We start from the raw sequence: 13,100 nt of genomic DNA on the forward strand, positions 1-13,100 counted from the left end.
AATAAAAAAAATAAAATTGCTTTTGACATCACATTGTCAAAACATGAAGCAGTCACTCTCTTAGAAGTTATTTTCCAAACTGATGACATCATGGGTGAAAGAGTTATTAAATAGACATGGGAACCATCTGTCACGCGTTTTCTATGAAAAACAATTAACTATATAAGCCAGCCAGGCAATACCAGTCCAGGGCGTTCACCAGACCTTAGAAAGGGCCTTGTAATACTGGAAAGAATTTAAACCTAGTAAAGTCACACACACCATGGCTTCCATTTTTCAAATGCCCATCTTGTCTTCTTTTCATAATTTTATTTTGGGGGAATTATAAATAAAATTATTTATGAAAATAAAATTTCATAATTTTATTTCATAATTTTATTTTGGGGAATCCAAATAAATTATGCACATAATTTTCAGCTAAATTTTTTATGAGCCTGGATAGTTCTGAGTGTTTCCCATAGTTTCTCACTTACTTTTACTCCATCCCCAACTTTGATAGTCAAGCAAGGAAAAGAGCCCCACATGGCTCCAGTCACCCCAGTTATGTCAGGAGTAGCTGATACTCCTTCTGCATTGCTTCCATGCAGGTTTAGTGTGGGTGCAACTGCATCTGGGGGCTTCACATGTTTGTTAATTTCACTGGACATATAGGGAAGCAAACGATAGCTACGGAGGGAACATAGGGGGCTAGATACTGATTCGTATGCACAGCAGGCATGGCTGATAGACCAAGACGTCAGGAAAGCAAACTTTCTGCCATCAGAGGTTTGTAATCGGTACCAGGGAGGATGTGCCACAAAGGCCGAAAGTCCTGTATAACCATTACTGTTGGATAGTGAGGTTAGGGATTTATTCTGCACAAGTTTTAGCAGAATGAGAGAAACTCACCCTGGGATTTTAGCTCATGATGGTGAAGAAAAGAAAGAAGGTAGGAAAAGGTGTCTTTATAGAGGCAAAAATCTTCTTTAGGATTCTCTTGACTTGAAGACAATATTGATTATAAAATTTCTTGTTAAAGGAATGACAGCCTTGTGAAGAGGAACCAAAAAAGAAATAGGCCCTGAGTGCCTAAGCAACTGAGATGTCTTACACTCTACTTCAGAAATATTAAAATAAATAACATTTCTATTTATCTCACAATTAAGAATGTATAATTACACAATTGGATACGTGCACTGCAGATTTCAGCACCCAAGACTTTACACACTGTGTCCCTTAACTCCCGGACGCTTCTGAAGGGGATTCTGGAGTTATCTGGGTACAGTGGAGGGAATCTGATACTGGGGGCATTGGATGCTTATTAGACTACCTGCGGGCTCTGCTGGTGGAAGCCAAGAAGTTACTTCATATCTCTATCTGCAGGGCTTGTTTCTTGACTGGAAATCTGCACTGCTTACAAATACCAGTGGAGTGTCCTTTCTTGATGAAGTAGGGTGGTTTCTGTGTCAGTCAGCCTAATGCCACCGGAAATACCTGACACAACAACTTAAGGAAGGAAAGGCTTCTTCTCACTGGCAGTTGTGGAGGTTTAAGTCTGCAGCTCCTGGGCAGAATCATCATGCAAAAGGGCCTGGAGGTGGAAGGCAGCTCAGAACATGGTGGCTGAAAAGTAAAATGCAAAGGAGGACGAGGCCAGCAGAGTTACAACCACTGAAGGCACGGCCCCCTGACCTGCCTCCTATGGACCCATTCAGCTATGGCTTAATTCACAGATGGGCTTGCACCTCACAGTCCGATTAACTCCCCAAAGCCTGCCTCTGAACACATGGGCTCCTGGGGGACATTTTTGATCCAAACCATAGCAAGTGATGAAATGGTCAAGGGCATGGACGCGAGTTTGCCTCCTCAAGTTCAAAAGCCGATTAGGCTGATGACCACCTGTATGACCTAGGCAAACTTTTAAGCTGGTCAGAATCTTACTTTCATCTTCTGTAGGATCCATTATGATTTCTGCTGCTCATCACATACGTGTGTTTCAGGCGTGAAGCCGTGAACATTCACAAGGTCCTTAGCATACTGCCTGGGCTGGGGAGGGTTCCTCAGCACCACTTAGCAAGGGAAACACAAAGATAAAAAGAATGGAAGAAGTTCTACATAGGTTATGTTTAATAGTGGAGGGCATGTAAAAATAGAAGCAACACCCACAATATAAGTGCATATACAGTAGTGTGTGAGAAATTCCAAAACACAAGAAAGTGTGAGACTTGGGCTCCTCTGGCATAGCAGATCGTTGCCAGGATGAGTTTGAACCTGCAGGCACAGGTAGCTGAGAGCGTCAGAGGAGGGATCTCCATCCTGTTGGCCCTAGCTGCTCACCTGAGGACAGTTCCGAGGGACTTGAACTTGGACCAGGCTTTCGGCTGGAAGTGTTATGTTTGAGATGGAAATGAAAGCAAAAGGACGTGGCCCAGGTGCTCAAAGGAAGAACTGGTGAAAGGAAGTAGTCACGTATTCTAACTTACACTATAACTTCCTCAAGCCAATGTTTTGCATTCATGCTATTCTTGTAGAGTCTGTGATAATTTCAAAATTATTTTGTAACAAAAATGTAGGTCTCCCAGGTATAATTGCAAGGCTCACAAGAAAACAGCAACTCATTGCTACAACTCTGCTGTTTCCTGCTGTTGGTTTTCGGAAATGTATTTAAATGGACTTAATGCGCATCCTTCACCCGCAGTCGTCAGGATCATCCACGCTGGAAGGGTGGTTCTGTGGCAAGATTTTATTGCTAAGAAAAGAGTACCAGATTCTTTTTTTTTTCATGTGATCACAGAAAACTCATTTCTCATCTCTAGAGCAACTAAAAATTTCATTCCATCCAGATCATGGACATTTTCCTTGACTGGGTGCCTCTTTCATGTGTGCCTCTGTCACTGACCTTGGGTATCACATCAGATCAGGATGATTTCTACTTTGATGGTGGCAACAGAGTTTTAAGTTATGTGCCGGGGACTAGAACTGTGTAAAACAAGGAAATAAATACCAAGTGCTTAATTTAAGTGCACATTTAATCAGTTTGAAAGGTATTTTTGAGGCACTGTATACCTGTCACTGCATGAGATAATATGGGACAATGAAAACAGTGTTTAAAAGAGCCATCTTTGGAAGCAATGGCTTGAGTTCAGATTCTCGCTTTGGTGCTGGAAAACCAAATTCAACACTACAGTGAAAGGATGGTCAAGTGGCTTCAGTACTTCCAAACTGTATTAGTTTTTGAGGAATCTCAACACTGATTTCCACAGTCGCTGCACTGGTCTACACTCCCACCAACAGTGGAGAAGGGTTCCTTCTTCCCCACAGCCCCACCAGCATTTGTCATTAGTTGATTTCTTGATGACAGCCATTCTTTCTGGGGTGAGATGGCATCTCATATTGTTTTAATTTGCATTTCTTGAACAACCAACCATGTTGAGGGTTTTATATATATATATATATACACATATATATATTTGTTGTCATTTATATTTCTTCTTTCTGAGAAGTGCCTATTTATTTCAGATGCCCATCTTTAGATTGGGTCTTTAAATTTGGGGGTGCGATTTTTTTGAGTTCTTTAGGTAGTCTACATATTAGTGTATTGTCTTAGGAGTAACTGGTAAAATTATTTTTCCCATTCTGTCGGTTGTCTCTTCACCCTGTTGGTTATTTCTTTTGCTGTGCAAAAGCCTTTCATTTTGATATAATCTCAGTTGTTGATTCTTTGTAATATTTCCTGTTATTCAGATTTTATTCATAAAATCTTTGCCTATACCTACATCTTCTAGAGTTCTATATACTCTATCTTCCAGCAGAATTTCTCTTTTTATATTTAGGTCCTTGATCCGTTTTTATTTAGTTTAATGAATGGCTAGAGATATGGATCTAGGCTCAATTTTCAGCATGTGTAAAACCAGTTTTATCAGCACCATTTATTACAGAGGCTGTCTTTCTTCCAGTGAATGTGTTTGGCCCCTTTGGCAAAGATAAGGTAGCTGAGTGTGCTTAGAGTTGTTTCTGTATCTTCTGGTCTGTTCTGTTGATCTTTGGGTCTGTCTTTTTGCCAGTAACATGCTGTTTTTATCATGGTAGCTTTGTAATATAACTTCAAATCACAGATTGTGATGCTTCCTAAAACTAGAGGCTCCATTTAACCCAAGTATTCCTCTTTTTGGTATGTTCCCAAATGAGTTAACAGCATAATACCACAGTGACATATGCATGTCCATACATACAGAAGTACAATTTATAATAGTTACATCTTGGAAACAGCCCATATGACCATCAAAAGATGAATGGGTCAAGGAAATGTGGTATTTGTATGCACTGAAGTACTACTGTGCCACAAAGAAGGATAAACTTGAGTCATTTGTAGTAAAATGATATTCCTCAAGGCCATTCACTTGAGTGAAATACATCAGACACAGAAATTTAAATATTGCATTATTCCTCTGGCCTGAGAAACTCAGAGGGCAGGTAACTAGCATAACAGAGGACGGACATATGCAAGTAGGAATAACATGTTTGAATGGGGAGGGGTTCAACGGAGAAGGGAGGGGAAAAAAGGAAACAGGAAAAATATAGAGAATGGAAAGAAGAAATGGAAACAAAGCTTTTGTAAATAGAGAGGGGAAGAAGGGTTGAAGGGATAGAAGGGAAATGGGAAAAGTAAATTAAGATCACTGTGTACAGGTACAAATTCCCTATGATCAATGCGATCATCTTGCATGACAATATGTACTAATACAAAATAAAGTTAAAAAGAAACACTTCCAAACTGTACAGTCTCCGGGGAATTACAAAACCTCTCCCTGGCTGAGTTTTAGTGGGGAAATGAAAACTAAAACCACGATGAGAAAACCTGCCATCCCTTCAGAATGGCTTTCTCAGAAGGCAGTCGACAACAAGTGCTGTGAAGGATACAGAGAAAGGGAGAGCCCCGTGCGCTGGCGGTTGTGCAGCCATTACGGCCGCCTGACTGAAGGCTCCTTGAAAAGCTACACACAGAACCACCGCTGACCCAGTGTCTTAGCTGTCTTCTTGCACTGGGCCGGGATGTAAACACTTACAATGGAAAGGAGTTTATTTGGTTCACAGTTCGGTCCATGGTTGGCTGGCTCCAAGGCAGGAACAAGGCAGCAGACGGGCATGTCAGAGACGCAGAGAGAAAGGGAGGAATGCGGAAGGGACAGGCACCCTCTGGGAGACGCCCAGGGGTGTGCGCCTTCAACCAGGTCTCACTCACCCCCCACATTCAGCTATAGATCAGCAGTGGGTCAATCCACTGAGAACTACGGTACCCATAACCCGATCACCTTCCACAAGCCCTATCTCTGACTAAAGGAGCCTCTGGAGGAGACGTTCCAGATGCAAACCACAGCACCATAGATTCCACTTACCGAAAATGACTTGAAATCAGCTTGTCAAAAAGATGTCCACATTTCCTGTGATTATTACAGAATTACGGCCAACTTAATGCTATCAATTTAAGCATCCATCAGCCAGTGCATGATAAAGCAAATGCCGCATATATACATAATGGAATATGATTTGGCCTTCAAAAAGGTGGGCATTCGTCCTATCACTTCTGACAACATAGGTGGAACTGGAAAACATTATTGCAGCTGAAATAAACAGGTGCAAACAGGCAAATAGCTCAGATTCTCACTGATGTGTGGGGTCTAGAACAAGCGCGCAGGAGCACAGGGCAGAGTGGTGATCACAGAGACGGGCATGAGGGCAGGCAGAAATGCTGTCAGAGTGTGCGCAGTCTCAGGCAGGAGAGTGTTTTCATCCTTTTGACTGCACAACATGGTAAATATAGTTAATAGTGGAGAATTATACATTTTGGTATTGCTAAGAGTACATTTCAACTTTTCTGGGACAACTGTGAAGCATTTGAAATGAACGATATGTTGTATAGCTTGATTTAATTATTCTGCAGTGTATTTATAAATCATAGCTTTGTTTTGTACTCCAAAAATTTATACAGCTGTAAATTTTTAATTTACAGTTTTGCAAAGTGATTTGGGCCCTGCAAGACATAAAATCAAAGTAGGTAGGTTGCTCACGCTCCAGTGCCCTGGACCATGAATTTGAAATACGATACACCTGGAGATCTGCTCCTAGGAATTGCCTAAGTAAAAAAGGTCTACACTCTGACATTCATAGTTGATCATAAATTGAGTCTTCAAAGGGTGAAACTGGGGGAAAAAAATGTGTTTCTGTGTTTCTTCTCAGGCACAATGCTTTGGTTCAGAATAGATAATTCCGAATAGATGATAATTCTGAGTAGATAATTCTATTCGGAAGAGATAATTCTTGTACTGTACCAAATAGAATCTGGAGGGTTTTTTCCCATTAGCATAGCTGAGAGTGTGAATGTGCTTCATACAGTGACCCTTACCTTCAAAGAGACACCGTAGGGAACCAGAAAGAAAGATGGAGACACACAGAAAGAAAGGTTACTATGAAGAACTCTGAACTCTAAACAGTGCAATTATTTGACTCAATAAATATGAAAAGTAGAAATTGCAGTAAGTAGCCAATTCTTAAATTTTGTTATTTATTAAATTCTATCATAAAAACCATTTATGAAGGAGAATATAATATTTCCACTTGCTGAACAGTGCACTAAATGGTGTGGTAGGATTATTTCATGGGCATATGTATGCCCTCAGTTCCAACTGGAACTGATGGATGGAATTAGAATTTTAATTGAAGTCTTGTGCTTGCTGGATGGCTTACCATGTCACTAGTCAGTTCTTGTGGCTGTCTTTGTGCTCTGAGTAACCCCAACTCATCTAAAAATACCTTTGTGAAGTTATCAATAGAAATGCAAATCTGCCCCACCAGACAGCCAAAGAATGCCCTGGACCACGAATTTTAAATGAGAAACACTTGGAGATCTGCTCAAAGGAATTGCCTAAGTCAAAGAGGTCTACACTCTGACAGGTCTACACTCTGATAGTTGATCACAAATTGAGTCTTCAAAGGGTGAAACTGGGGGGAAAAAGTGTGTTTCTGTGTTTCTTCCCCGTTGGGATGCTTTGATTTGGTAGCAATCATGAGCAGGAAAGGAGGATTGCTAATTCCTTCTCTTTGTCCTCAAGGACAAGGAGATAGCTCCCTCGGCACATGTGTCCACAGATGATTCGGCTGAGGCACTAGCTAGATGACTCAGGATGAACAGGAGATGGACGCTGGCCCACACCCAGCCTTAGTCACCACCCACCGTGGTGGCCCAGATTCATTCTGTCTGAAACATTCTACTGAAGCTGTCCCAGAAAGGTAGTGTGGTCCAGTGCTCAAAAAGTGTTCTTGATGTGTGGGAAAGTTTGTCTACCTAGCTATTATGGCTAGGACTTGCATTTCTGTTGTTGCTGCTGTTAGAAGCGGGAATCCAGCTCAGGACCTTGCACTTGCCACTGAGCTATAGCTCCAGCCCCCTACCTAGCTATTATGGATTTAGATCTGAAACATCCCTCAAAAGTTCATGCATAGAAGGCTTGGTCCCCACTACAATGGTGACCGGAGGAGACTGACCACCAGGGCTTTCACTTCAGGAGTGGAACAACCCATGGGTCATCCAGGAGCTCATAATTTGACGGTGTTCTGGGGGGATGACAGAAACATGAGAGGGGTACTCAGAGGAAGGAAGAGGATCATGAAGGTGTCCCCTTGGGGACTATACCTCCTCCCTGTCCCCTTTTCTGTTTCTCTGACCCTCTTTCCTGCTTCCTGGCTGCCAGGAGGTAAGATGTTTCCTGGACCACACCCTCCCACCCTGCTGCCCTGCCTTACCACCTTGCAGCTAGTTAACCATGGGCTGAACCCTCTGAAACTGTGAGCAAACTAAATCTTTCTTCCTCTGTTTGTCTCAGGTATTTGTTCTCTGTGATGAAAAGCTAACACAGTAGCCTACAGAGAACACCTCAAATTAAACCCAGGAGGATACATTCCACAGTGTGAAGGGGAGAAACAGAACACTTCAAATAAGAATGTTTCTATCCAAAGTCCAGGGAGTAAAGGTGTCAGACTGAAAGCACAGGACCAGGAGGAGAAAACCCAGAGTCAAACATTAACTCTCCTGTCATTAGTCCCGTCCCTCTGGGAAAATTAATGCTCCTACTTCAGCTTCAGTGTCTCCGAATTAAAATGGGGAAACTATGACCTTCACCAAAGGATTGGTGGGAAGATTAAATGAGAAAATATATCTTAATGTGTCTACAGTTCCTGGGACATGACAGAGGCTTAAAAAATAAATGTGAACATGAATAATTCTCCTCTCATTTCTATTTTCCTGGGTTTGCTTTTGTTTAAGTGTAAATCATTCTGAGCTGTCAGCAAGAGGAAAACGTGCTTCTTTCCCTCCCAGTTCCACAGAGAACTGAAAGAGGATTTAGCTGATGAGAAGAGAGCAAGGTGACCCGGGAGATAAGCAGGGAGCACCCACGCAAAGCGAGCTGACAAAAATGAAATCAGGGAAAATGATTCGGACAATGCCTTAAAAACACTTCCAACAGTGTTCATAAAAGGAAGCAAGCACTTTTAATGTTTTATAGATGACAAGGCAACAAATATAAAAAGAGGTTAAAGATCTCTTGATCTACCTCGATCTTCAAAATGAATCCAGGATATTTTCAGTATTGTAATGCTGAATTTTCCTTCCTGCTAACCAGAAACACATTTTCATTTTATGTCTTAATTTTTTAATCCATATATACTAATTGTTTATATTTACGGGATACAGTGTGCCCTTTCAATCCACCATGCTGTGACACTTTTTAATGTTTACATTCTTAAAAGAGTGGGCTGCGACCATCCTGCTCTTTTACAAAGGCAAGAGGCCAAGGGAAGGATGGCACTTGAAATACTGACCATAAAGTGAAAGGGTCCTTCTCCCATGACCTCAGAAAGGAGAGGGTCACTGTCTCAGAGAGACAGAACTGTGGTCGTGACTTGACCTCTGTACTATGACTTGTTTGAACATGGACAGCAGCCTCCATATCCTACAAATGAATGCCAGGCAGAGAAAAATGACATTGTATTGCTTCTAGGATAAGGCCAAACATAGTGTTGGATTGCTGACCACATTTTGGTGGGGTGCTCTAATCGCACAAATTCACATTCCACCAGTGGGACTTTGTAGAGGCATACGAGAGGAGCCATCAGTTCTTGGCTGTTGACAGTATCATTTCCTACTTATGTAGAATCCCCTTGTGTATGCTGGCTGTATTGATCCTGTGACATTCCACGAGGGATCATTCTTTACCCATCCATGAAAAATAACAGCCAAATGTCAAAAATTAAAACCTGGGCACCACACGTAGTATTCTTAGTTTCCATGCCTCCAAGAAGATTCTTGACACTGGTCCACGCTCTTTTTGGTTATTTGTGGAACTTCTTTCCAAACTATAATACAAGATATATATTGTTATAATAGATAAAATAGGATTACTTTGGGGAGGAGAAAATTTAGGAAGAAAGATCTATTCCTCATCCCTCTGGCCAGCCATGAAGACACCTCTGACTTGAACAGAAAAATCACTGTTATATTTATTATCACAAAGGCACAAGAAAGTTGATGTAAGGAGAAAGAAGCCCAGTGACAGAGAAGATTTCTAGATCAAAGCTGTAATATTTGTTAGAAGTGAAGCCAGGCCCCGTTCCTGGTCTCCTTCCCAGCACAGTGATCTTGGGCTGTGGTGGTTCCAGCATTTCCACGGTCACCCTTTCCTCTAGGCGGCTTCTGAATTTTTAACTTTCTCCGAGTCACAAGAGCGCATCTGAGAGCTTGGAAAATTCTGTGCACATGCCACCATGATTTCAGAAAGGAAACGAGTGCTTTAGGCCGCCTACCCCCAACTTCCCGCATCTCATTTCCTTATTCAAAATCAAAATGTATCAGCTCCCGTCAGAGCAGGGCCGCAAGAAAATGTTGGTCCATCTGCCAAGGCAGGTAAACCTCCCTCAGACTGAGCTCTTATGCTGAGACATAAGGGCTACCTGATACTGGAAGAATAAAATGTAAGAAAAGGTACATTTTGTCATGGGTAGTTTGGAAAATCAGAGTATCTCCTTATCCTTGATCCCAAGAGATAGCAGGTCATGCATTTCTCAAGACTATGAAGATCAGACAGTTGGGGAAAGGAGGGAGAGAAAAGGACAAACGAATCCAACTTCCCCTAGGTCCATATGGAATGTAACCACTGCATTAGGTCCTGTCCTTGTCCAATTCAGTCTGCAGCATGAATCCTGGGCGGAATGAAGTTTGTGAACCGAGGCACGGCTGTGTTCGCTGTGTTTATGGATCTGCTCCTCCGCTCCTGACAGCAGGCAGTATTCCTGCCCTGGTCAATGGCATTTCTTTGCTTCGTGAGGACTTCCTGGGCCCTGCCTTTTCTGTATGTGCACGGAACTGTTGTGCTTAGCCCTCCCGGAAACACAAGGAGCGTTCAGCTAGAACACATCTCTGTATTTAGGAGCTCAGGCTCAACTACTTGGCACTAAAATAAGATCACATTCTGGGGAAAGTTTCAAAATGACTTTGTGTATGTGTGTGCGCATGTGGGTGTGTGTGTTAGGACACTAACACAAAGACAATTTCTATGGTTTTCTGAGGCAAAAATGAGCCCTTCTTGTTTCAGCCTTTCTGGTTGTTTTAGTGCCCGGTGAATGAGCAGTTTAAGAGCTTATTCCACTTAAAAATTAATTAGAACTGACACCTCCCCCAATGGGCATTGTTAGGAGCAGGCATGTCCTGCTACGCCCCTGGGAAGAGCCCGTAGGTAGCTGTCTTCATGCACGCAGAGGGAGTGGCCGCTCCTTCCTAAGGTTTAAGAAAACATGAAAACCGCAAAGAATGTTTGAAATCATTTTCTGTCTGTTGGCAGGATGGAGCCTTTCCTCAAGGAAAGTGCCTGAGGCCCAAACAAAGCCTCCTTCACTCTATGTCTATTGTTTGTCCTTGTGCAGACTCTGGATTGCATAAAGTTTACGTTTGATGCAGGGATTTCACTTTTCTAGGAAAGGTTTCTAAAGGGGCGGAACAGGAAGCGGGCAGAGGGTGAAGTGTGAAAAGGATCCATTGTACCAAGGACGGAGCGCTTCAAGGAAGCGCAGGCAAGTAGCTGAAAGAAAACCAGCCAACGTGGATGTGATTTTGTCCAGGGGTCGTGTGGGAGCCGTTGGCTGGCTTCATTTACAAGGCAATTGTCAGACCAATCTGGAGAATATGGATGAGGTGAGCTGCAGAGGTGGAATATGATTCTAGATCATCTGTAACTTTTCAAATACAACCTCCCTCCTCTGATTTCAGAGAAAATGTGACTCCAGTAAAGAGACCCGGCAGTTATTTGAGTGTGTTCACTTATTATCCCCCTGTTCCAACGCTGTTCCACCCAAAGTGAAATGATACAAAATAAAGTGTGGTCATCGGCCCTATAGTCTCCTGAGAGTAAATGGACTAAACCTGCGCACATACAAACAATCCCTGGGTGGGTGGTCAGAAGCCTCCACCAAATGGGTATGCAACGTTCTCCTGGAGAAAAACGCTCGTTACAGAACTCAACCTACAAAAGTTTTTAAAAACTGAAGAATGATGATCATACTTTGAAATGCATTTATTGTACAAAGATGGATTCTCGCCGATGTCCTGGAGACACTCACGTGAATAAAATAACACAGTCTGTGTTCACTGAACTGTAACCTCCTTACAGTCAAAGACCGGGCCTTACTGGGCTTTTACATCCAGAGCTCTGAAAACAGAAGTGGTAGCAAGAAAAGAATAAACAGACGGGCCCCACTGGTAAAGATTTCAAAGCGGGTGAGTCCGGTAGAATTTATCTCTTATTTCCATTCTTTGATGCTGAAGGTTGAACTTGGAGCTCTTCGCCCGCTGGAGCTGCGCACACACTGCTCGACTGCGACAGACTTCCAGCCCCTAAATATTAAGAGGGAAACCAGAAGACTCAGCTATTCCAGCTAAACGGGCCTGGGTGGGTGGCCCATCTGTTAGGAAAGAGGGCTTGGCGCGTCCAGCAGGGCGCAGGAAGGGCCAGCCTTGGTTTGCCTCGGGTGTAATCCCTGCTCGAGCCACGCCCTGGCTTTGGGAACTCTGCTATCTAGGTTCCCTGCACAAGGTCAAGCATCTGTGCGGTTCAGCACTCCGCACGGACTTGTTTAACAAAACGTTGGCGATACTTCAGATTCTTGCGTGAGGGCAATTGCTTGATATATTTTATTTTGACGTTTTTTATTACCCTAAAGCCTTCCATTTCTAAAGTTTAGCTTTTTGACTCCTGTCCCACCCGTGGAACGAGGACAGGCCCTGCTGATAGGACTTCGTCACTTGGAGGATGTCAGACATCCTCCAAGAACGCCGGGTCTTCGCTGCATGAAGCCCAGAAGCGGTCTGGGCACCGGTTGCACGTGGATTGGGGCGTCTCCTTGACCTTTCTGGTAGAAAGGTGACTGTGCTACCCGGAGCTCTGGGCTGCCAGGCTGTTTTGCTGGAGTCCACGTCTAGAAAAGCCAAGGAGGGAATGCCAACCCCTTGACTACTGCGCGTGTCCACAGACAGAACGCCCACGAGAGCCCGACAGGAAGGCGTGCTGCCCAGCTAGTACGGAGGGGTCACAGCAGGGCCTCGGAGGGGGGCTTTCAGCACAGCTCTCCCGAGAGTCGCAGGACACACAGGACGGTGTTTGTGCAAGCACCGTCACTGCGCTGGTCGTCGCTGGTCACTGGTTTTCTTCCTCCACCTCGTTGCAGACAGCTGCAAACTGGAGGAAATCTTAGAATTCAGTTTCCCTTCCTTACACTGAAAGCGCCAGCCCTGGGTACCCGCGCTGTCCTCTGGGGCGGGGGTCCCCTGGGAAGTTAATATGGAGGCCCGTCCGCAGCGCAGGAGGAGGAGGGGCAGGGCCAGCGGCCTCTCCGGCCTTTCGCTTCTGCGGCCCCTCCCCTGACTCCCGCCCCTATTTAGGGTCGGGGCGCCCTGCGAAAGGAAACCAGGGGCGTCCCGGCTGCATTCCTGGGGCCGTGCCGGTGGGCCTGTCTGCGGGCGCCTCGCAGCACCCGTTCGGTCCGCGCCGGCACCTGTTGGGCGCAGCCGGCGGGGC

The 13,100-nt window shown here is 44.1% G+C and overlaps 1 protein-coding gene across 1 annotated transcript; it reads right to left on the reverse strand.

Moving 5' to 3' along the window:
• Positions 1-11,585: 11,585 nt before the first annotated feature.
• Positions 11,586-13,100, reverse strand: LOC106150306 (translation initiation factor IF-2-like; the record flags this gene model as incomplete). The annotated part of the gene is given in 1 exon segment (XM_013522867.1): positions 11,586-13,100. A coding segment is annotated over 1 exon segment (403 nt), but the record flags the coding sequence as incomplete, so codon positions are not given.

Source organism: Chinchilla lanigera, unplaced genomic scaffold (assembly GCF_000276665.1).
Source record: "Chinchilla lanigera isolate Chin_1 unplaced genomic scaffold, ChiLan1.0 scaffold00070, whole genome shotgun sequence".
Classification (NCBI taxonomy): Eukaryota; Metazoa; Chordata; class Mammalia; order Rodentia; family Chinchillidae; genus Chinchilla; species Chinchilla lanigera.